This window comes from Podarcis pityusensis, assembly GCF_964106645.2.
Source record: "Podarcis pityusensis genome assembly, chromosome: 6".
In the NCBI taxonomy this organism is placed as follows: Eukaryota; Metazoa; Chordata; class Lepidosauria; order Squamata; family Lacertidae; genus Podarcis; species Podarcis pityusensis.
The window spans coordinates 31,126,227-31,147,584 of record NC_138030.1 but is presented as its reverse complement, the minus strand read 5'-3'; the positions used below and the strand labels follow the sequence as shown (position 1 = coordinate 31,147,584).

At 39.7% G+C, this 21,358-nt stretch overlaps 2 protein-coding genes across 4 annotated transcripts in view; one reads left to right on the top strand and one right to left on the bottom strand.

Annotated features, from left to right (window-relative positions):
• CEP250 (centrosomal protein 250) overlaps positions 1-21,358 on the top strand; it is a 129,324-nt gene that overhangs the window by 27,866 nt on the left and 80,100 nt on the right. The gene's annotated exons all lie outside the window — the stretch shown is intronic.
• The window catches only part of UQCC1 (ubiquinol-cytochrome c reductase complex assembly factor 1), a 41,106-nt gene that overhangs the window by 17,185 nt on the left and 2,563 nt on the right, over positions 1-21,358 (bottom strand). For 2 of the 3 annotated variants that reach the window (XM_081010409.1, XM_081010410.1), the window contains exons 3-7: positions 19,805-19,909; positions 13,733-13,840; positions 8,298-8,370; positions 5,366-5,423; positions 494-602 (exon numbers count right to left, since the gene is read on the bottom strand). In XM_081010409.1, the coding sequence (XP_080866535.1) occupies positions 494-602; positions 5,366-5,423; positions 8,298-8,370; positions 13,733-13,840; positions 19,805-19,909 (453 nt within the window). Of the gene's footprint in view, positions 1-493; positions 603-5,365; positions 5,424-8,297; positions 8,371-13,732; positions 13,841-16,333; positions 16,479-19,533; positions 19,575-19,804; positions 19,910-21,358 lie in introns of those variants that run through there. The other variant, XM_081010411.1, reaches the window with a different exon arrangement.

Sequence of the window (21,358 nt, the reverse complement as noted above, 5' to 3'; positions counted from 1 at the left end):
TGCCTTCACTTCATACCTCATTTTGCCAAGGTCTGCCTACCTACTCTCCAATGGTTGAGGAGTTGCCTGCTAATCTCACACAGCTATGCTAAGGATTTCAGCCGAACCTAACAACCTACAGGGCTGTGGTGAAAATAAAATGGAGAGGGGATGCCACCTTGAGCTCCTTGAAGGCAAGGTAGGTGGGATATAAATGCAAAAAACAAAAACACATGGATGAATACATATTAGCTGTTGCAGTTACCTCAGTGTGAGATATTTAAATTTAGCTTAAGATGAAGTTTATGGCTAGCTGTACTTGCACGTGATAAAAGATCATTGGAAACATCATCTGTTCACTCTTCTGCTCAGTTATTCTTACAAATATAATAAATAGTAAAATTTTAGATGGACCACATGGCTAAGGCAATCTGAATTCTGAAGCACTAGCTTCCTGACACCGACACAACATGACAGTCATGTGATAAAGAAATCTGTGCCAAAGACTACTTACTCCCATGACCTTCCCACGTTGCTCAACATCTTCCCACATAGAATGAACTATATAGCGACACATGTATTTTCCTGTTCGTCCTTCCTGCTTCATTCGTACTAAACACATCCTAGAGGATAGCAAAGGAAACACATTAGATTCTGGAAATTTTGACTTAAGAGAGTATGAGAGTATGGTCAAAGGCCTGGAAACGATGCCTTATGAGGAACAGCTAAGAGAGCTGGGCATGTTTAGCCTGGAGAAGAGGAGGTTAAGGGGTGATATGATAGCCATGTTCAAATATATAAAAGGATGTCACATAGAGGAGGGAGAAAGGTTGTTTTCTGCTGCTCCAGAGAAGCGGACACGGAGCAATGGATCCAAACTACAAGAAAGAAGATTCCACCTAAACATTAGGAAGAACTTTCTGACAGTAAGAGCTGTTCGACAGTGGAATTTGCTGCCAAGGAGTGTGGTGGAGTCTCCTTCTTTGGAGGTCTTTAAGCAGAGGCTTGACAACCATATGTCAGGAGTGCTCTGATGGTGTTTCCTGCTTGGCAGGGGGTTGGACTCGATGGCCCTTGTGGTCTCTTCCAACTCTATGATTCTATGATTCTATGAGAAGTACAAAGGGGAGACAAAAAAGGAGATGCAACTGGTGCATGGTCCAGGAATATAGAGCAGCAGTGTGTCTGATAACAACGTAAGCACCACTATAAGCTCCGTGGGACCATGGACATGCCCGTTTTTACTATAAAACTTTTGTCAAATGTTCCCTGTATTAATAACAATAACAACAACAACAACAACAACAAAAAGAGGATCCAAAAGTGGCAGAGACCAAGCACCATAAGCTCTCACTGATGGAACAAGAACCAAATGTTTTTTTCAAGTAACACTTAGCCCAACGCTTTAAAAGATGCTGTATATTTGGATGTTTAGTGCTGTCACAGAGCAGTGTTGCAGCACCCTGAATGAGGTCATGGAATCTGGAGAGTTTATTTTTTAAAAAACAGTACCTCGTTTACAACAACTGCCACTTGAGGTTAAATGACACAGGTTCTTAGATTTTCTAACTACATCAACACAGCTGCAAAACTTTTTATTGTTTTACCATAAGGTCATGTTTTGTAATATATTCAATTATTCAACAACCAAACCATATTTTGAGTATAGGGAAGTTTTGCTTTAGAGATGTATTAATACAGTATCTGAGATTTTAAAAAAGACTATCCATGTTATTTTAAAAGGATAATTACCTTAGAAATATGAACAGGGCAAGTTTATTCTATGCTATGGGCATTTATCTGTGGAACATATAACAGGGCCTCAAGAGAGGATATTGATTGATTGATTGATTGATTGATTGATTGATTGAAAGAACTTGTATACCGCCCTATACCCGGAGGTCTCAGGGTGGTTCACAGACCTACAGGCAGGTATCAACAGGAAAAAGCAACCTTTCAGGTGGCACTTCCTCTCCTTACCTGCTGCATTCCTAATAATTATCATGCTTCAGCTGATGCCATTTGCATTTTTTTAAACCTGCTAATTAAATGCAAAGATCCATTTAATGACTAGCTTGGTCCTCAGATATCTTTGGTTTCCAACACCTCAGCCTGGAGCAAATTGGTGTGCAAGCTGTAGGATGTGTGTCCAAAATGCACGGCTTGTACTTGCCCACTGAAGACGGCTTCTGAGTACTATCCATCTCTTGGGATAGCCATCCTCAGTTTTGTTTTGGGGGTTTTATTTTAGTCACCATTAAGCAGCTAGAGCTCTCTAATAAAACATCACAGTTTCCCACTCTCCTCTTCAGCATTTTAGAAAGAGGTAAACAAAGGAGGTTTGCACAATGAAATTGACGAGCACAGGGCTGCCTCAACCTGGCATCTTCAGCCTTAGGGCAAAGTGCAATCTGAGCTGTGAATGCAGGCAACACATAATAGCTTGAATGATTAAAGTATCATTGAGATGTAATTAGCTGCAAGGGTACCAGAAATATTTGGAATACATTCAACACTTACATTTTAAAATACAAGTACAGCAATTAGCATGGCTGCTTTCGGCTGCTGTGATGGCCATCTACAGAGCTAGTTACTAGCAATTCTGTGAGTCTAACAGCAGCAATGAAGAATGAACATTCAGAGGATAAGATCATTATATTTATTATTATTTATTGAACTTATTAGTCAATTTTATTTACAAAATGTAACCCAAAGCAACTTGCAAAATTGGTTTCTGGCCACAAGATTCAGTTTCAACTTAAATTTGGTGCAGGGTCCAAGGCACAGTCCACTTCAGAAAAAGCAAGGCTTCCCTTGCCCCTGCTCCAGGGTGGATAAATAAAGCCTGTCACAGTGCAGGCAACTTGCTCCAGGGCTTTTTGTGTTGCACTCAAAATGAAAGATCTGTAACTTTTATTTGGGGTGTGTGTGTGGAATTTAAGCAAATTGTATATCCTTATTAGGGAGCGAATTCTGACAAATTTCAGAAGGATACAAGCTGTGGTTTTCCAGCAAGGGTAGCTGTTGCAGTTGGGCGGAGAGGGGAGATAAAAAAGGAATCACTTAAAGTTAGTATGAGTTTTTATTTGTTTTAGTCTAATGTGATTTTTACTTTCTCTATGTTTTAAATTATGGCTGTAAATTTTTAGTGATAATTTCATTGTTTTATCATTTTTGTAAACTGCTTTGATTTTTTTTTCTACAGGTGGTATATAAATTGTATGAAACAAACAAACAAATAGGTACCGGGGGGGGGGAACAATCTTTTATTTTCGCAGCACTCACACTTCTGAACTCCCTGCCTATTGACACCAGGCAGGTACCAGTGCTGTATTCTTTTCAGCGCCTTATTAAGACATTTTTGTTCAGGCAGGTCTTTCCAGACATGCATGTGATGAATGCATATGATTTAAGCTGTTTCGTCTTAACTGTTGATTTTAATTATACAGTGGAACCTCGGTTTTTGAACATGATCTGTTCTGGAAGACTGTTCAACTTCCGAAACATTCAAAAACTGAAGATCAATGGGCAGTCGTTAAAATCCATTGAAAAAATTGAGAAACGCACCTCGGAAGCTGTTCAACTTCCAAGGCATGTTCGAAAAGGGAAGCAATTACTTCTGGGCTTTTCGCATTTGGGTTCCAAATCCTTCAGCTTCCGAGACACTCGAAAACTGAGGTTCCACTGTACAGTGGTACCTCGGGTTACATATGCTTCAGGTTACATATGTTTCAGGTAACAGACTCTGCTAACCCAGAAATAGTGCTTCAGGTTAAGAACTTTGCTTCAGGATGAGAACAGAAATTGTGCTCCGGCGGCACGGCAGCAGCAGGAGGCCCCATTAGCTAAAGTGGTGCTTCAGGTTAAGAACAGTTTCAGGTTAAGTACGGACCTCCGGAATGAATTAAGTACTTAACCTGAGGCACCACTGTATTTGAATTCTTTAAATATTTTGTCTTTTATTAAAATGTTAATGCTTGTTTCTTGTAAACCGCTTAGAGAGTCTATTTCCAATCAAGTGGAATAGAAGTTTGTTAAATAATTAAAAATAATTAAATAAACAAGATAGATATATGCTTCAGCGCTTTTGCTCATATACGGCAACATTCCTCCTCAAGAACACAGACTGGAGAGTCAAAGTAAAACAATTCCATTTGATTACAAACTTGACCTGTCAATCACAAGAGAGCATTTCCCCCCTTAGCTTCCCATCCTGGTGTCTACTCTCCCTTCCCTCACAGCCTACCTAGTATTTCCCTTTCAATGTAAGCTTAAATACATTAGTTTTTCTGTTAGCAGAAACTTTTCTGCAACATTTTTAGACATCTTAATAACTGAGGCACTACAGGACCTCACTTTACTTCAGGTACCTGGTCAGATCCCCAGTTCACCTTGGGACATAACCAAAATCCCCCCAAAGCACCCTATATTAGCTCAGGATTCATGTGTCTCTGTGTCACACCTTTATTTCCCCAAACCAGTGATGAATGTGCTCTAATAAGGGACTTTCTTAAATGCACTCATGAGATGCATACACACTTTAATCTTTCAGCTGTCTCATTTTCTGAATGCCTGTTGTAAGCTAACACCACACACCACTGGAATAAAGTTCATAATATCATTTGGAACCCTGAAGTAATTGAGAAAGCTTGGAAAAGGAGAGATGAAAAAAAAGTACACATGCTATCTGGGTCATGTGGTTACACTTTGTTCGGTGACACCTTTTGAGCGTCTATATTGGTAGACTCAAATCTAGTGCTATTAACTTTCAGAGAGGCAAGCAATTGGAAAAATAATTTCCTTCCTTCTGCATCATTGCTATATCACTTTGACCTTTTCAAACACGTAACTTTAGATGAAAACTATATTTTGCCTAATTATTTTTCTTGGCTAGTTATTTAACAAATGAAGGAAAAACTCACTTTCTGAGGTGTTAAATATTCTACATGCAACCAACCTGGCATTCACTTAATCTGTAGGTACATTTTAGAGGTGCAAATGTAAATGTCAATGGTATAATTTGTTAAAGGCTTCTGACAACCAGAAAGTAAAATCACCACAGGTTCTCACAATTCAAACCACTTTTACGTAAATGTGAGATTTTCCTATAACAGCTAAATAAGAGACCTTTCCATTCAAGGTGAATGAAACCTTTATATATTTATTTATTTTAAAGTTATTCCTAGCCATATCCTTCCCCCTACTAGACTTTAGAAATAACTACAAATATTAGGCTTCTTTGACCTTTGTTTTTTAAAAAACTGCCCACAAGTCCAGTATTTTTGTCACTAGCAGTGACAGACTTCTGTAGTTGGTATAGATGTTGCAGAATTCAGAAAATACAGCTTTTGAGGGGCAGAAAATATAGCTTTAAAGTTTTGCTTACCAGACGTGAAGCTGTGCTACTAAAAACCATGAGTTCAACGTGTCAGGCATCTGAAATTCTTAAAAAATATATATAATTATTTTTAAAATCATTACTTTAATCTTTTTTTTAAAAAAAGTAAATGAATTTACACAAATGTATTTTTTAATGTTTGACGCTTTATTATGTTTTTATATGTATTGGAAGCCACCCAGAGTGGCAGGGGAAACCCAGCCAGATGGGCAGGGTATAAATAACAACAACAACATAAAATACAATAATAAATATTGTAACAAAATCAAATGTTTTCCTATGCAAAGTTTAAAAATGAATGATAATTTGCTATGCAGTTAATACCACAAGGAAGATAAATTGCCCACCAACAAAACCTCCATCTTATCTGGATTGAGCTTCAGCTTATTGCTCCTTATCAGGTTTTAGACTGACCTAGTTTCTGTTTCACTGTTAGTGTGCAATTCATAGAACAGGGAGATGTCCAAACTGTTCTGGATGGGGCTGGATACAGTGGGGATTTATGGGCCACCCACGGCATGCAGCACCTTCAAGTGGTTAAGCCTGATACACCAGCTGCAGCCATGGGCGTAGCCACAGCGGTGCAGCTGCCCCCCATTAAGTAAATAAACAGAAATGCTTAACTAGCTGCCTGATTGTATTGCAGGTATTTTGATTTTGCCACGCCCCACAGCATAAAGCCTGCCTCCCCCTTAAAATACTGTAAATCCTGGCTATGCCCATGGCTACTGCCTGTCTTTAACCCCCCCCCCCCCAAAAATGGGCAGCAGCTATCCACACCCTGGTAACTCATCTATATTATTGCAATGTGCTGTAGTGCTTTTTAAGACTTTTTGGAAACTTTTGTTACTGAAAAATTGAAGAACTAGGCTACTAACTAGGATAACTTATTAAATAACTGTAGTGGCTGCAGTATATTTCCAGGAACAGTTCAAGGGCATTTAATGGCTTAGGACTCAAGACACTTGATCACACAAGCCTGCCCAAATTTTACATTATATGAAGGCCCTTCTCTAAGTTCCTGACTCCTAAAATTAGGTGATTACCAGGCAGAGGCAGTTTTATCACCCATTATGTGGAATGCCCTCTTGAAGGACTTTTGCCTGGTACCAAGTCTCATGTCTTTTCCAGTATATTTGCCCAGGCTTTTCAGCATGTTACCAAATCTGTTTTAAACCAATGGTTCTGCTAGACTTAATACTCTCCTGTGCTTCTATTGCTTCGTGTACATTTTAAGTTTAATTTTATTTGCTATTTAATTGTCAGAGTCAACTTTGGTTTTTCTTAAACTGGAGAATCATAGAATTGTGGAGCTGAAAGGGACCTCAAGGGTCATCTAGTCCAAACCCCTGCAATGCAGGAGTCATAACTAAATGCAGGAATCGCAGCTAAGCATATAAACATTTTAAATAAACAACAAATGCTGTATTTTGAGTGAGCAAGGTGTTAACATAAGACTGTAATACCAAGATCATGAACTATCATCATTAATATACTTGCCTTAAAATGTGTCCTGCGACCTCTCACCTCCTCAGAGGAGGAAGACAACCCCCACTGTATCCCCATGGCTCTGGGGGATTTTCTCAGCTGTGACTAGTGGTGATCAAAGAATGCTCCCTTTTTAGCCTCAGACGATTGGTCCATATAGCTCAAAATCATTTGCATGCTGACTGACAGCAGATCTTCAGGGTTTCAGACAGGAAACAGGCCTACCTGAAGATGGCAAGGACTAAAACTGGGGTGCATGTACTCTAACACTGAACTATGGCCCCCTCCCTTCAAGCTGTAGCTGACCTCTGGAATGGAGAAATGATTAGCACTCTCAAAATTATCACTCCCAAATATCCAATCTTACGAGTGAGAACCAGATGGGCTCTCTAGTTTCTGGGAGCTTCGATTAATTAAAAAACTGCAGGGATGAGAGTGGCAGCAAGCAAAGACTTATGATGAACCCAACTGGTGTAGTCCACTTGTGCGTTTGATCCTTGCTCTTCATGGCTTAAGATGGGGTGACCTAGCAGATTTCCTAAACAGCCTACATCAAGGATACTTAAAGGATCAATTCCTTCTACCAATCTTGCCAATCCACCCAAATCACTGGAAGAGGTCTTCCTACATCTCCCAACCCCATTTGAGCATGATTAGTGGGAACATGTGGGAAAACTCTGTTACGGCAACTTTTCTAGAACTCTGTATCTTCAGAGATTCATATGGCACCTTCTCTGGTGACATCTCACCACTTTTTTATTCATTTTTTATTCATTAGGCAAGCCTTCTGTCTGCAACTTGGTTAATTTTACATGTTTACTTCTTTAGTTTTTGTGGTTTTATTGATTCTGTTATAAACTGGAAAGATGAGGAAAAATGGATTAATGATTTCTGGTTGTCCACTCAATTGCTCATTATACACTGATCTATTAGTTGAAAACTACTCTCTTGTTTAACAGCCAAGTCATTAATTATTATTGCAGGGCCATATTAATGATAGCTCTCTTCCAAACATGGGCTTCACATTCCATTCTGTGCTTGAATAATTAAAGGATCATAGGATGGTTGAAAAACAAGTTGAGCATACAGGAGTGGCAACAGGGCAGGAAACTCAGTGCCTGGGTTACCTGCAGTGACAGTGAAGACTAGTGTTTTCATATTGGTAAGATTTGGTTTTTTTAAAAAAGTAGGTTGGATATGAATGACCTCTTTCTTTTCCTTTTAAATATGCAATATGTTGCCTGTATAGCGGGCTTTGTTTCATAAGAACTGTTCCTTATAACAGGCAGAAATAAGTGTAGGCATACACACTTACAAGGAAATAAGCAAGATTTGAGCATTAAACCCACGCTGCAGGCTGTCCTACTTCCTCCATAACCTAAGGGTGGGGATGTAATAGAAGTGAATAAGAGATGAGAGATGGAAAACTTACTGTTAAAGAATTCCTCATAGTCTGTTTTCTCCACACAGCATGTGTACATTCGCAGGGCTGCTATTTTGATTTTCTGGAGAGGAAAAACAATTGCTTTTAGTACTCACAACATGCATAATGTGAGAGTTTTCATTAATCACACCAAATACACTTCTTCTGCTATCAAAACTATACATTTGTTTAGGGATTGTAATAAAATAGTCTGGCTATCTTAAAACATTTGCATAAATAATTGTGGAGATGGCCTTCAGTCTTCTGAGATACTTATATTATTGTGCTATGTTTGTTGCTATTTAACTGTGAAGCACTCTCCCATACTGAAAACAAGCCAAAATACTAAGTTAACTTTTGGGTTATCATATCGATGACTCCAAATGCTCAAACTGTCTAGTCAGCAGTGCACCATTTTTATCAACATCTGTCAAGGTTTTTTGCATGCATTTCAGCTCTTCACACATTTAGGCCATCTAAATTCCTGTTAATGACAATCATGAGCAATACTGTTTTCTAATGTGTTTGCTGTTTCATTCCATTATATGGAGATCTGATGAGTAAGTTCATAAATGAAAAAATGTTTGCATACTGTACTCACTTCTAAGACTAGCCCTTCCAAGGTCTCGTTTCATGTATACCATTTATACATTGACACATTAGTCAATATTCTAGCCAATATTTTTTTCTACTCCGCCAATAAAAGTTGACACAGTTCCATGTTCTTAAGTCAAGAAACACATTATGTTTACTGGATTTTCCTGCCACAGAATGATATTTTGTTGGGCTGGCAATATTCTTAAACTTATACTGGCTAGTAGCCACCATCTCTTTTCAGTCCAGGAAATTATGACTAACCAATTTATTATTTACACTAACAATTTCTTGGGCAGTAAAAATTATAGCAATTGATTAATTAGTTCTTCAGGTCCTCTAATCCTAACCCTTCCCCTTTCTAAGAACTCCAACTTGTCTAGACCAGGTTTTTTTTTTTAAAACCAACAACAGTGTAGGAGACTGCAAGCCAATTTCCAGTCAGGTTTCTGGTGAGCCTCTGCAAAGTTAAAATAAAGACAAAGAAAGAGCAGGACGCTCAATACTCTTCCATCTCAGATCTGGGAAAAAGCAAGAGCAGCAAGAGAAAAAGACCCTCAAAGGGCCCATAAAGGAAATTATAATGAAAACAAAGATCATCTGGAAAATAAGCTGAATGAGCCCACAGTGACAACATATCAGAGAATATATGGCACATGTGAAGGAGCACATGCTCTGTGCAGTTTTGAGTACTAGGCTCAATGAATGCATGTATACAAAAGATGGACTGAGGATCTTCACCCTATGCAAATCACCCCACAAGTTTCAGCCCCATTCTATTCCCTATTATACTTGTTGCAGTGCAAGCACAAGATGTGCAAGAGAAGCAGATGGGAAAGCCTCTGACTCAGTTGCTGAAATACAAAACTCACTTCTTCACTACAGCAAAAGTGTGCTCTGGCATTAGCCCAGGCTCCACCCACTCCAGATTTTTTTAAGCCCCTTGTGTTGGCATTCCTGTGCTATGTAGAACTTTTTTTTTTTTTTTTTTTTGAGAACCAGAGCCAAAGGATTCAAAAGCACAAGGAGTCCCTTTGTGCTGCTGCTAGAAGCCCAGAGCCTAATGCTATATTCCAGAATCTAGATTGGGCTCTTTAGTTCCAATTTGATTGGCCAAGTATTTATTTAAACTGCATCTCACAAGGTCGCAGAAGCACCCAGAAATCCAGGTGCTATTTAGTGAACTAGTTGACATTCTTATTTTTTTTCCTGTGTTGTTGGCAGTAAAAGTGGAAGCACACATGCTTAGTATGAAACAAGAACCCAAATGTAATCCCTGCCATCGCCAGCTAAAAGTGTCAGGTTGTGTGTAATGTGAAAGACCCTGGCCAACATCCCTAGAGAGCCAATATAAGTCAGATGAGGCAATGCAAGACTATATGGGCCAAAAATGTCTGATCTGGTATAAGGCAGCTTCCTATAGGGCAAGCATAGGGAACATCTGGCCCATGGGGCAAACCAGGCCTGCCAGGGGTCCTCATTTGGTATGTAAATCCATTTCTCCTCAGCTACACGCATCTGACATCAAGGTAAAGCTGTGGCTACAAAGAACAAAAAGGAGTGTTGGAGTGCACTCCTGATCATTCTTCTGCAAATGGGACTTGTATTTAGCACATTTTAAATTTGGTTCCAAATTCAATAATTGCTGGGATTGGCTCCATTAAGGAAAAAAATCTTCCTTTCCAGATGAACCCTGAATTTAAGCTGTACTTGCAAAAGAAGGAAAAAAAGAATCCATGTGTACTAAATCACCAGACACCACAATGGAATCAAGGTAGCTGATAGGCAGGCAGAATAACTCAAGTTATATCTAAAACATATTGCTAACCATATTGCTATGTGAATTATCTATATGAAGCCACAGGGAGAAGTCATTTTTCTCTTCTGCAAGCTTATTCTGAGGAGACTGTGGAGCTCCTAAACCATTTGGGGAGAATGAGGGAGAAGCTTAATCCAGATATGACATAGGTACTGTGGGTGGGACAGTAGACACCTTTGTATAGAGCTTTTCAGCCTGTCCTTGACACTGTTGCACTAAACCTAAAGGATCAGTTGGCAGTTAGTTTGTATTTCCGGAATTACTGCTGTCTGGGAAAGCTCTGGTGATGATGGTAGCTTAGGCTGGTACTCCAACTGCAACCCTATGAGAGAGGTCAGATCTCGCCTCAGTCATTCATGCATTTGTCACATCCAGATTGGACTACTGTAATATTCTACATGGGGCTGCCTTTGAAGATGGGTGGGAAACCTCAGCTGGAACAAAGTGTAACCAATCGGTTACAGGTGGGTATAGTCAGAACATGCTACACTGATGTTGTATCAGTTGCACTGGTTGCCAGTTCATTTCCAGGCCCAATCCAAGGTTCTGGTTCTTACATTTTAAGTCCTGAATGATCTTGAAAAGAATGCCTATACTCATTACCTGTACCGTGATCTGTGTCACAGTAACAGCAAGCAGGCTTAAGAACAGCCCTGTTTACGAACTATTCGGTATAAGAACTCCGCAAAACTGGAAGTAGTGTTCCGGTTAGTGAACTTTACCTCAGTCTAAGAACAGAAGCCAAATGGTGGAAGGGCACCGGCGGCGGGAGGCCTCATTAGGGAAAGCATGCCTCAGTTTAAAAATGGCTTTGGTTTAAGAACGTACTTCCGGAACGGATTAAGTTCATAAACCGAGGTACCACTGTATAGGGCCTTCTTGCTCTACTACTAAGTTCAGTAGTAGAGTTATGGGACTGGAAAAATTAATCCCAAATGGAACTGTAATAACTGACAAGTAACTTCAGTATGCTTTCTTTCGAATAACCTCTCAAAGTATTGTTACATTGTGACACCATACTAACATTCCAACTATCTTCCACCAAGTTTTCCCTCAAGTATAGTAATTAGAACAGCAAACATCTAGATTTTGCTTCCATCTGTCTTTGTAAAATTTCTGATAGTTGGTGCAAGCACAGAAGCTAAGCTTTAAGTTCTCATAAGATTCTTAGTTCTTTCAAGAAGACCAGCTCAAATAAGTATCTACCACTTATTTTTAAGAACCTTCCTTTAAAGAAATAGTATTTAATTTTACAAATTGAACAACTCCATATTACAGGAATGTTTACAGTATTTTGACTACATGGAAAATTATAAGTATGACAGTTATAGAAATGGTTAATTTAGTGAAAACTCCCATTTTCACATCCCAATGCCATAGGCAGTTTGACAGTATACCACATCCAATTCCAACTTGACAGCATGGGCAGGAGGGTCAATTGTGGTACTGAAGAGAAGCACTATAACATAAACCGTACTTTTGATTGATATAACACTAGACATAGGTAGGTACAACTTTCTAGTTCTCTTTAAAAACATAGTTGAAATCCCAGGAAATTGGTATCTGGAGGGCTCAGATAGGAGGCAGATTTTTTTTTAAGCAGTGAGGATAGTTAGTGGATGAAATGAATCCAAGAGAGGTGATGGAATAATCATTTCCAGACCTCAGACTAAGTGACCGTAGGCTTGCTTGTGAACACTATTGTTGGTGCTTACTATGGAATGCAATGTTTGTGAGAGTCAAGGAATCCCATGTATGCTAGCCAAACCATCTGCTCAGTCAGTCAGTTTTTATAGATTCAGCTACATCCATGTCTATACAACATAAAATCACAATGCAATCCAAGCCAGCCAGATCAAAATTTCACAGGGCCCAGGATAGAGCTTCATACCAGCCGATGATGGTATATGGGGTCATTACTAGAAATGGGCCCTCTGAGAACTTTCCATGTTACTAAGGTGCCAGGCCAGCAGCAGAAGTGGTCCAATAATGCCAGTGGCATTATTCTTATCTTCAAGTAATAACATCTTAAAAGATCAACAGGCTTATCAAATCAATGATTGTAGAGATGGGATGGCAGACAGTTATTTTGTTGTGTAACATCAGTATATGCTCTTGAGATGTTTTCATCTAATCTAATTTTGATTCATTGTTGTATCTGGATAAAATTTTACTGCAGTGCTTTTTATATTATATTTAATGTGTTATTTCACTGTACACTGCCTTATCATGGCAACTGCCCTGAAAGGTCTATAAATCTTTTAATAAAATAAAATACACACATAGGAGAAGACTAAAAGGAACTGAAATTAAAAATAAAGCTTCTAAACAAAAGCAGCTGGTGCATTTGCTACGGGAAGAGGAGCATTCCAGGGGCTGGGGGTGAAGATCAATCTATCTCCTGGACAAAGCTCAAGAGATACCATCACCACCACACCCGGAACTGCCCCGTCCCATCCTCTTTAACAAATTTAGCAAGTCACTGTGTACACCCCCACCCCATCCTTTCAATGTATTTTTAGACAGGTCATTCAAGGTGAGATATGAGCTCTGTTGTTGTTTTAGACATATTTTATGTTTATAATGTATTTTTACTTCATTTGGCCTTTTTTCACCCAAAGAATTTTAGTGCCTTTGAGCCCCTGGGGGTCAGACATATTGATAATAAAAAAACAACAACTGCTGTAAGACACTCTGGGATTAAGTGGAATATCAATAAATAAATCAGATGGTAGTTCCACCAGAAAATGTGGCACAAATGTCCAGGCAGTCCACTATAATTGGCTGAAATCCACACATACACAAGCTTTTAGCCATTCAGATACAAATGTGAAGTAGTATTGCAATCCTACAGATGTGTATCTGAGAGTGAGCCCCTACTGTACTCAGTGGGACTTCCTTCTAAGCAGACTTACGTAGGATTGCACCGTAAAAGACATTCAGACATGTGCTTGTAAGCAGAAGTTTGAACTACTTTATTCTGGTAATCCTTCCTGATTTAGAGCCACTGAAAACAAGATGAATTTTTTACCCATTTGTTATATTTTAGTGGTCCTGTGAAACCCATTGCTTCTATTATCTTCGTGAAAGCACCTACTTTCTCTTCAGATGGCTGAGGGGAGTCTTTGGCTGTAAAAACCTATAATAAAAGCAAAGAAATATGTTAACAGGAGTCACATCTTAATCAACAAAGCATTGTCTGCAAATTAAAGCTACATTAAGCCAAAAGGGATGCTTCACACATTGGAGGAAAGGTATTGTCCAGGCCAGGCCAATCTGGAGTAGGAGGTGGAGGCTGCCATGCCTATCTGCCACATGCATGGTCCTATTTGACCAGGCCACACAAATGTGAAATCCGGCGTCTGTGTAGCCTTGGCGGTGTAAGTGACTGTGCAGTGTGGGCTCATCTGTGTTAGACTTTATGCTTCTATATCACATTTACATATTATACATGTTTGTGGGACTCTAGTAGTCCTGAAGATGGGATAAGTGTATCCCACGAGGTGGGAAAACATAATCTTTCCACATTGTTGGGAAGAAATCAAAGCCATTAAAGGTAAAGGTAAAGGTACCCCTGCCCGTACGGGCCAGTCATGTCCGACTCTAGGGTTGTGCACTCATCTCACTTAAGAGGCCGGGAGCCGGCGCTGTCCAGAGACACTTTCGGGTCACGTGGCCAGCGTGACGAAGCTGCTCTGGCGAGCCAGCACCAGCGCAGCACACGGAAACGCCATTTACCTTCCCGCTATAAAGCGGTACCTATTTATCTACTTGCACTTAGGGGTGCTTTTGAACTGCTAGGTGGGCAGGAGCTGGGACCGAAAGACGGGAGCTCACCCCGCTGCGGGGATTCGAACCGCCGACCATACGATCGGCAAGTCCTAGGCACTGAGGTTTTACCCACAGCGCCACCCGCGTCCCCTTCAAAGCCATTACATGACAATAAAAACAGTGTTTCTGATTACCTTTGTCACTTCAATAATATTCTTAAGCCTTAAAAAAACAACCATTGTTCCTAACATGGGAACACATAAAAACCACACAGCATGGTCTGCAACAGTAACAGTAACTCTGTGTTCCAACTGGCGGCTGGACTAGTTGAAGAGAGTTAGGAATGAAGGCCACATGTTTGCGTATGTGGCCACATGGTTGCCTATGAGAAATAAGACATCCAGCCCTATGAGATAATATATTATTAGCAATACATTTGGCCTTCCTGTTCTAATTAACCAGGTAATTTATGCCTACATGAACTTGAAGAAGCCAATGTGAGGCTGGCGCTTTAAAGAAATAGAGAAATCCATGACCAAAAGCACTATATGCAACATGAAAAACAAGATTCGACAAATTCATGGATATACCTATAGCTATAAGTCAGGATGAGAGGTTGCTGATCGCTGTCTAAATATACTTTCAAAACCCTGAAATGAACAATCGGAGATGGAAGATCTCACAAAAAAGCTTATTCCTGTACAGTTAAGTTTTATCTTAACAACTTTTACTGTTAAATGCTTATTTGTCCCTTTAAAACTAGCATTATATTGCCTACTAATAGCAGCATACAAGAACTTCATTAAAAATCCTTCTAACGTGCGTGTAAAAGGAACTGGGCTCTGAAATGTAGTTCACATAGTACATTGTATATGTTCTTCCTTCTAGAAGGCTGTTAAGAACTGTACAGTTGTTAATTTTATAAGCCTTAAACTATCACAAGTGAAAATGAGAATACCTTAGGTTCAATTCAGACCTGAAAAAAGGTGAAGCAAATTGTTTGCCACTAAGCAGGTCCACTAAGCACATGTGATAATGCATTCTGGAATAGACTCCTCTTTTAAGAATATTCAGTTCACTATATTTTCAAATTGTCTACCCAAACTCTTGAGCTCTCTTTTAATCAGTCTAAATACCATAATGGACTTCGAGTCTTTCGAAGTTAGTAGTTTCAGGGGCGCCGTTTCAGAAGAAAGGCATGAAAGAATATGGTATAAAGAGATTCAGCAGTTCAAACGTATCTACTCTGAGATACATTTTATCTGTTTTCATGTCTTGTAATAAAAACAAGAACAACACAGCATGGTGACTTTTTTGTAAGCAGCAAAGATTCTCTTTGGCATGTAAGCAAAGCACACAAGACCATTTACAGTATTTGTTTTCTAAAAAGATATGGCAGTATATGAAGCCATGTGATGGTCCGAAATACAAGTGTTTCTGATGAATAGTCACATGTGATCTGCAATTCCAGGGTAAGGAAAGCAGATATTGCCCATATCTACCCTCTAGAAATGGTACACCTAAACAATTATTTATTTTATTTTATTTAACAAAATGCTTATATTATTTGATTGTAATAAAATCTCAAAACAGCTCACAAAAAAATTAAAATATTAAATTAAAATGATAGAAGAGAGTTAAAAACATATATATAAATAATAAAAAGTAATTAAAATGAACAATAAACTAAAGTATTCTGATATTACCTTGTCATACAAGTTAGTGGACATACTGATTAAAGTGTCTTCAACAGCTAGCACTTTCCAGTAGCTCTGCTACTGTCATTGCAGGAGATGGTGGATTGATGCTGGCTAAAATGATAACACAGCTGCCTGGAGCAACTGCTGTTTGAGCCACTTACAAAGTGTACATATGAAATGCCCTGTCCCTGCCCATACTGCTCCCTTTTTCTGTGAAGATACTCCATAGGTGCATCACTTTGTGCCAAGTAGTCTTCGACAGGCATCAAGGACACTGGATGGATGGCCCTCACACTAGAGGGTTTCCTAATGAAGATCCAATAACAACAACAAAACTATGAAAATAAATCACAGCAGTAGGCTCTACAATTAGGCATACACCTCATTTCTTAATTCCCCATGTTGGTTTCTTACTGTAGATATGAGCCTCTTCAGACAATTATTGTAGTGCCCCCCCCCCCAAGTTGAACAAATCATAAGTCGGGGGGCAGAACCTATGATTCACAGGCCAGATGTGGCCCTCAGGGCCTCTCTATTAGGACTTTGACTCTCCTTGAGAGACACCTCTCCTTGGCCCTTTACCCTTACCAGCCCCACTTTGTCCTCTCCTGCACCCCACAGCTTACCTATGAAGTGGCTGACAATATGCCCACCCTTATGTTTACAATATGGATGGGGGAATAGATTAACTGAAGGCAGTGGATCTGCGATGGTTAATGATGTGAGTGAATATGAAAAGAACAAATGCTTGTGTGGGGATAGTTGTGTGAGAGAACAACTAGAGCATGTGATTGTGAAGGGTGTGTGTGTGTGTGTGTGTGTGAGAGAGAGTGAGAGTGAGAGAGAGAGAGAGAGAGAGAGAAAGAGAATGTAATGTATGCCTGTGTATAGGTGTGTGAGAAAATAAATGAACTGAATGGCTGTAGCCTCACCTACTTTTGACACCAGCCCCCAGAAAGTTAGCTATAAGGGAATGCAGTCCTTGGCTTGAAAAACATCACCCATCCCTGTCACCAAGATAGAAAACACTTTTCATGTTTTCATAAAGAGTAAGAAGTTAAGAGAAAACCCAATCTGACATTTTCTTTACATTCTGGAAAGAGGAAAGGTGAGGGGGTGGGACTAGAGAAATATATGGGCCTGTTCCAGCTGTGAAGCTTGCCAACTTGGCATTTTAAAAAAGTATTCAACCAGATGAACAAGTGAAATACAGTGTGCGTTTAGCTGTGAAACTGCTGCAATATTTAACAGCTTATGTATCTGAATTACTATGCAGGGCCCTTAGCATGTGACATAACCTAACTCACAATTAATGTCTCAGAGGCAGCTGAGTTAAAATGGACATACTCAGGACCAAAATTTTGTAACTGCATCTCAAGCACTTCCTAAACTACTTTCCAGATTAGGTTTAGTCAGATGATATTTTTTTAATTTTAAAAAAAGTACCGGCTATGCTTATTCCAGGTTGTTGAGAAACCACTCACCCAGTATGGAGAGGAAGAATTCACTATTCGCTTCAGGCAACTTGACAACAGCAAGTTGTGCCCATTGTTAAAGAGTGTCTGGGGTTTGTTGTTTCAAGCCCAAGTGCCGCAAATTATTAGTGCAGGTACATGTGGGCTGACAAGCAAGAAACCATTTTTGTGTCTTTTTTTAAAAAAACAACCTTTTTTTTTTGCAAAGCTGGCTTAGTTGATAACTGCAATTTAGCACTTCCATTTACAGATAGGTAGCCGTGTTGGTCTGCCATAGTCAAAATAAAAAAAATCCTTCCAGTAGCACCTTTAAGACCAACTAAGTTAGTTCTTGGTATGAGCTTTCGTGTGCAAGCACACTTCTTCAGATACACTGAAACAGAAGTTGCCAGACCCTTCTATATAGTGAGAAGGTGGGGAGGGGTATTACTCAGAAGGGTGGTGGGAATGGGAGATTGGCAGATAGCTGAGATGAGCCTGCTGACGACTCTTAACGACTGTAATAGGTCTTACAGGAAAAGGCAAGGGGTGAGAAGGTGAGAAATGGCTTAGTCATGTATAATGGGATAAGAATCCAATGTCTTTGTTCAAACCAGGTCTCTCCATGGTTTTAAGTTTGGTAATGAGTTGCAATTCAGCAGCTTCTCTTTCCAGTCTATTTCTGAAATTCCTTTGTAGTAAAACAGCTACTTTGAGATCTTGTATAGAATGTCCTGGGAGATTGAAGTGTTCTCCTACTGGTTTCTCTGTTTTGTGATTCTTGATGTCAGATTTATGTCCATTTATTCTTTGGCGTAAGGTTTGGCCTGTTTGTCCAATATAGAGAGCTGAAGGACACTGTTGGCATTTGATGCCATACACAATGTTAGATGATGAGCAATTGAATAGTCCCGAGATGGTATGTGTGATGTTGTTGGGGCCAGTAATGGTGTTGTCCGGGTGTATGTGGCAGCAAAGTTGGCATCTGGGTTTATTGCAGGCTCTGGTGCCAGTGTCCGTGTTAAGTCTGGTTGTAGTATTATTGTGGACTGTAGTATTATTAGCACTTCCATGTCAGTGTTTCCCCTGCTCTACACCAATGCTCACAACTTTTTTGTCATTCAGTCTCCTTCCCTCTTTTGCTTTATTCTCCCAGTCTGTTAACCCTCCTCACAGAGTATGGCATAAAAAGCAGACGGACTTTCACACACCAAAGGAATTTGGGATACATGTGGGCCATGCCATATGGCTGGCTTCAACAGACTACAAGCCAAGTCATTTCCACTGCACACCTCCAAATCTAGAAAAAGGAGCAGTAGAACCCTAGGGACAAGATTCTTAGCCTTATATCTCCCCACAAACAGGCAAGAGGATTATACCTAGTGTACATTATGAATTTACCAAGGTGCAAAAATAGCTCATGCCATGGTGTGTGTGACTGGTTTTGATGATAGCAAATCTACAGGATTTTTTTTTTTTTTTAAAGAATGCTTAAAATATCAGCCTGGTAGCCATGACATCAGCAGATAAGAATTTTTAAACTTTTCAATATATTTCCCCCCCCCGTAACTTAGAAAAATGGTTTTAGTTGTTTTTTAAAAAATGTTTTATCATTGGTACGCCTGCCACCCTGGGCCCCTTTGGTAAGAGGGCAGATATAAGTCAATTAAATCACAAACACCATCAGGCACAATAAAGATACGTTGACATAAGAATTGCTTTGGATAGCTATTAGCTGAATCAGACAAGATGCTATGCAAGATGCAACTAAAAACAGTTCTCAGAGATCTTTTGCCCACTCTGAATTTGAATGCATAAAAAATTGTAGTATAAAAAGCAATCTCATTTTTCTTCCTTGTGGATCTTAGTAGTCAGAATAACTTAGTACCCTATTTGTGCTATCTCACCCCTTAGCATTCTGGTTTATAGCCATTTAAGATCTTCCATGAATTTGTCTGAATTATTGAAAGTATTCTGTCAGTTTCAGCAGGTGTCACTTCCTCAGATTACTCTGGGATTTAATGCTTCTCCTGCATAATAAGACAACAAAGACTGTGCATTTAAAGTTTTGCTTGAAACCTGTTAACTCAAAAAATCCCAACCCCCAATAGAACCACAATCCTAGTTCAATAGGGGCAGACAGCATTTTTGAAATACAAGACTTCAGTTTGGTCTGACCTTGTTTGTGTGATGAAGTGTTCTGTTTGGCTGCTTTACTGTACCAATGGTTTGTATTAATCCACAGCAAACTTGGGTTAGTTGTGACTGGCCATTCTTGCGTCTCTGGTAAAACAACAAAGAGAAATAACCAAGCATAAAAAATAGTAGTATGGAAGGGCAACAGTGGATCATACAATTAGGCACACAAATTACACATTAGTGTTTCCCTATGGAAGAATTTCAGATCATAGACTTGCAAAGTTATCAGGTTTATTATACACATGAGCACAGATGAAGAAAAGTGGCAAATACATAAGGAAAGAGTTACATTGCTTGGCCTTCTAAACTTACCAGCTTCATACACCAGAAAAGATGAAAAGGTCATGAAGATACCACACACCCTCGACCTAAGAAATATTGCAACTATCAGGAATCTCTTAAAAACATAAGAAGAGCCTGCTGGATCAGGCCAAAGGCCCATCTTTTCCAACATCCTGTTTTTACAGTGGCCAACCAGATACCCATAGGAAATCTGCAAGCAGAATCTTCACACAACAGCACTCTGCCTTCTTGTGATTCCCAGCAACTGGGAACAATTACAGTAAAAGTTATCTCAATGAAACTGAAAAGTCTGCATTCTTCATTATCTTGTGAACCAAAATACTTTCTGTATATGCTTGGATGTGGTATAGAGCTTATGGTATTTATTATTTGCTTCCTATTTTCATCAACATTCAAATAGCAAATACCCATGTCAGACCATTTAAAATATTGATAACTGTCCCATATCCTTGAGGCACTCATAGGCTAAAGCAAATGATGAGCAGCCACACAGATTTCCTTTAGACTGTCTTTCTGACACAAGGCTGATACCATTTCCAGTTAGTGCACCCATAAAACCACTGAGGAGAGCTGTAAGCCTAAAGAATTACACTCAATATTTCATCTGTTTTGCGAGGAATAATGTTCCATATTGTATATATCATGCTGGGCCTCGAGAAGGGGTAAATACTAGTGTGGCAGGTCACACCTGGCTCAAACTATTCAGTTCCCTGAAATAAGAGTAAATACAAGCCATGAAAAGTTAATATTGGAATGTTAAAGAGAGTAGACTTGCTGGATCAGTTCCCAGACCTATCTAGCCCAGCATTCTGTTCCCACAGTGGCCAACCAAATACCTGTGGGAAGCTCACAAGCAGGACATGAGGGGATGAACACACTCACACTCATGTTCTCCAGAAGTTTTATTCAGAAGCAGCAATATATAGCCATTATGAAATACTAACCATTGAACCACTACAGATTTGCAAAGCATTTCTCTTAGGGCTCTGAAAACAACAACTGACAGGTTATTACGGTATTTTTCGCCCTATAGGACGCACTTTTTCCCCTCCAAAAATGAAGGGGAAATGTGTGTGCATCCTATGGGGCGAATGCAGGCTTTCGCTGAAGCCTGGAGAATGAGAGGCATCGGTGCACACCGACCCCTCTCGCTCTCCAGGCTTCAGGAAGCTATCCGCAAGCCTCGCGTGCCCGGCGGGAGGTCCCACCGGGTGTGCAAGGCTTGCAGGC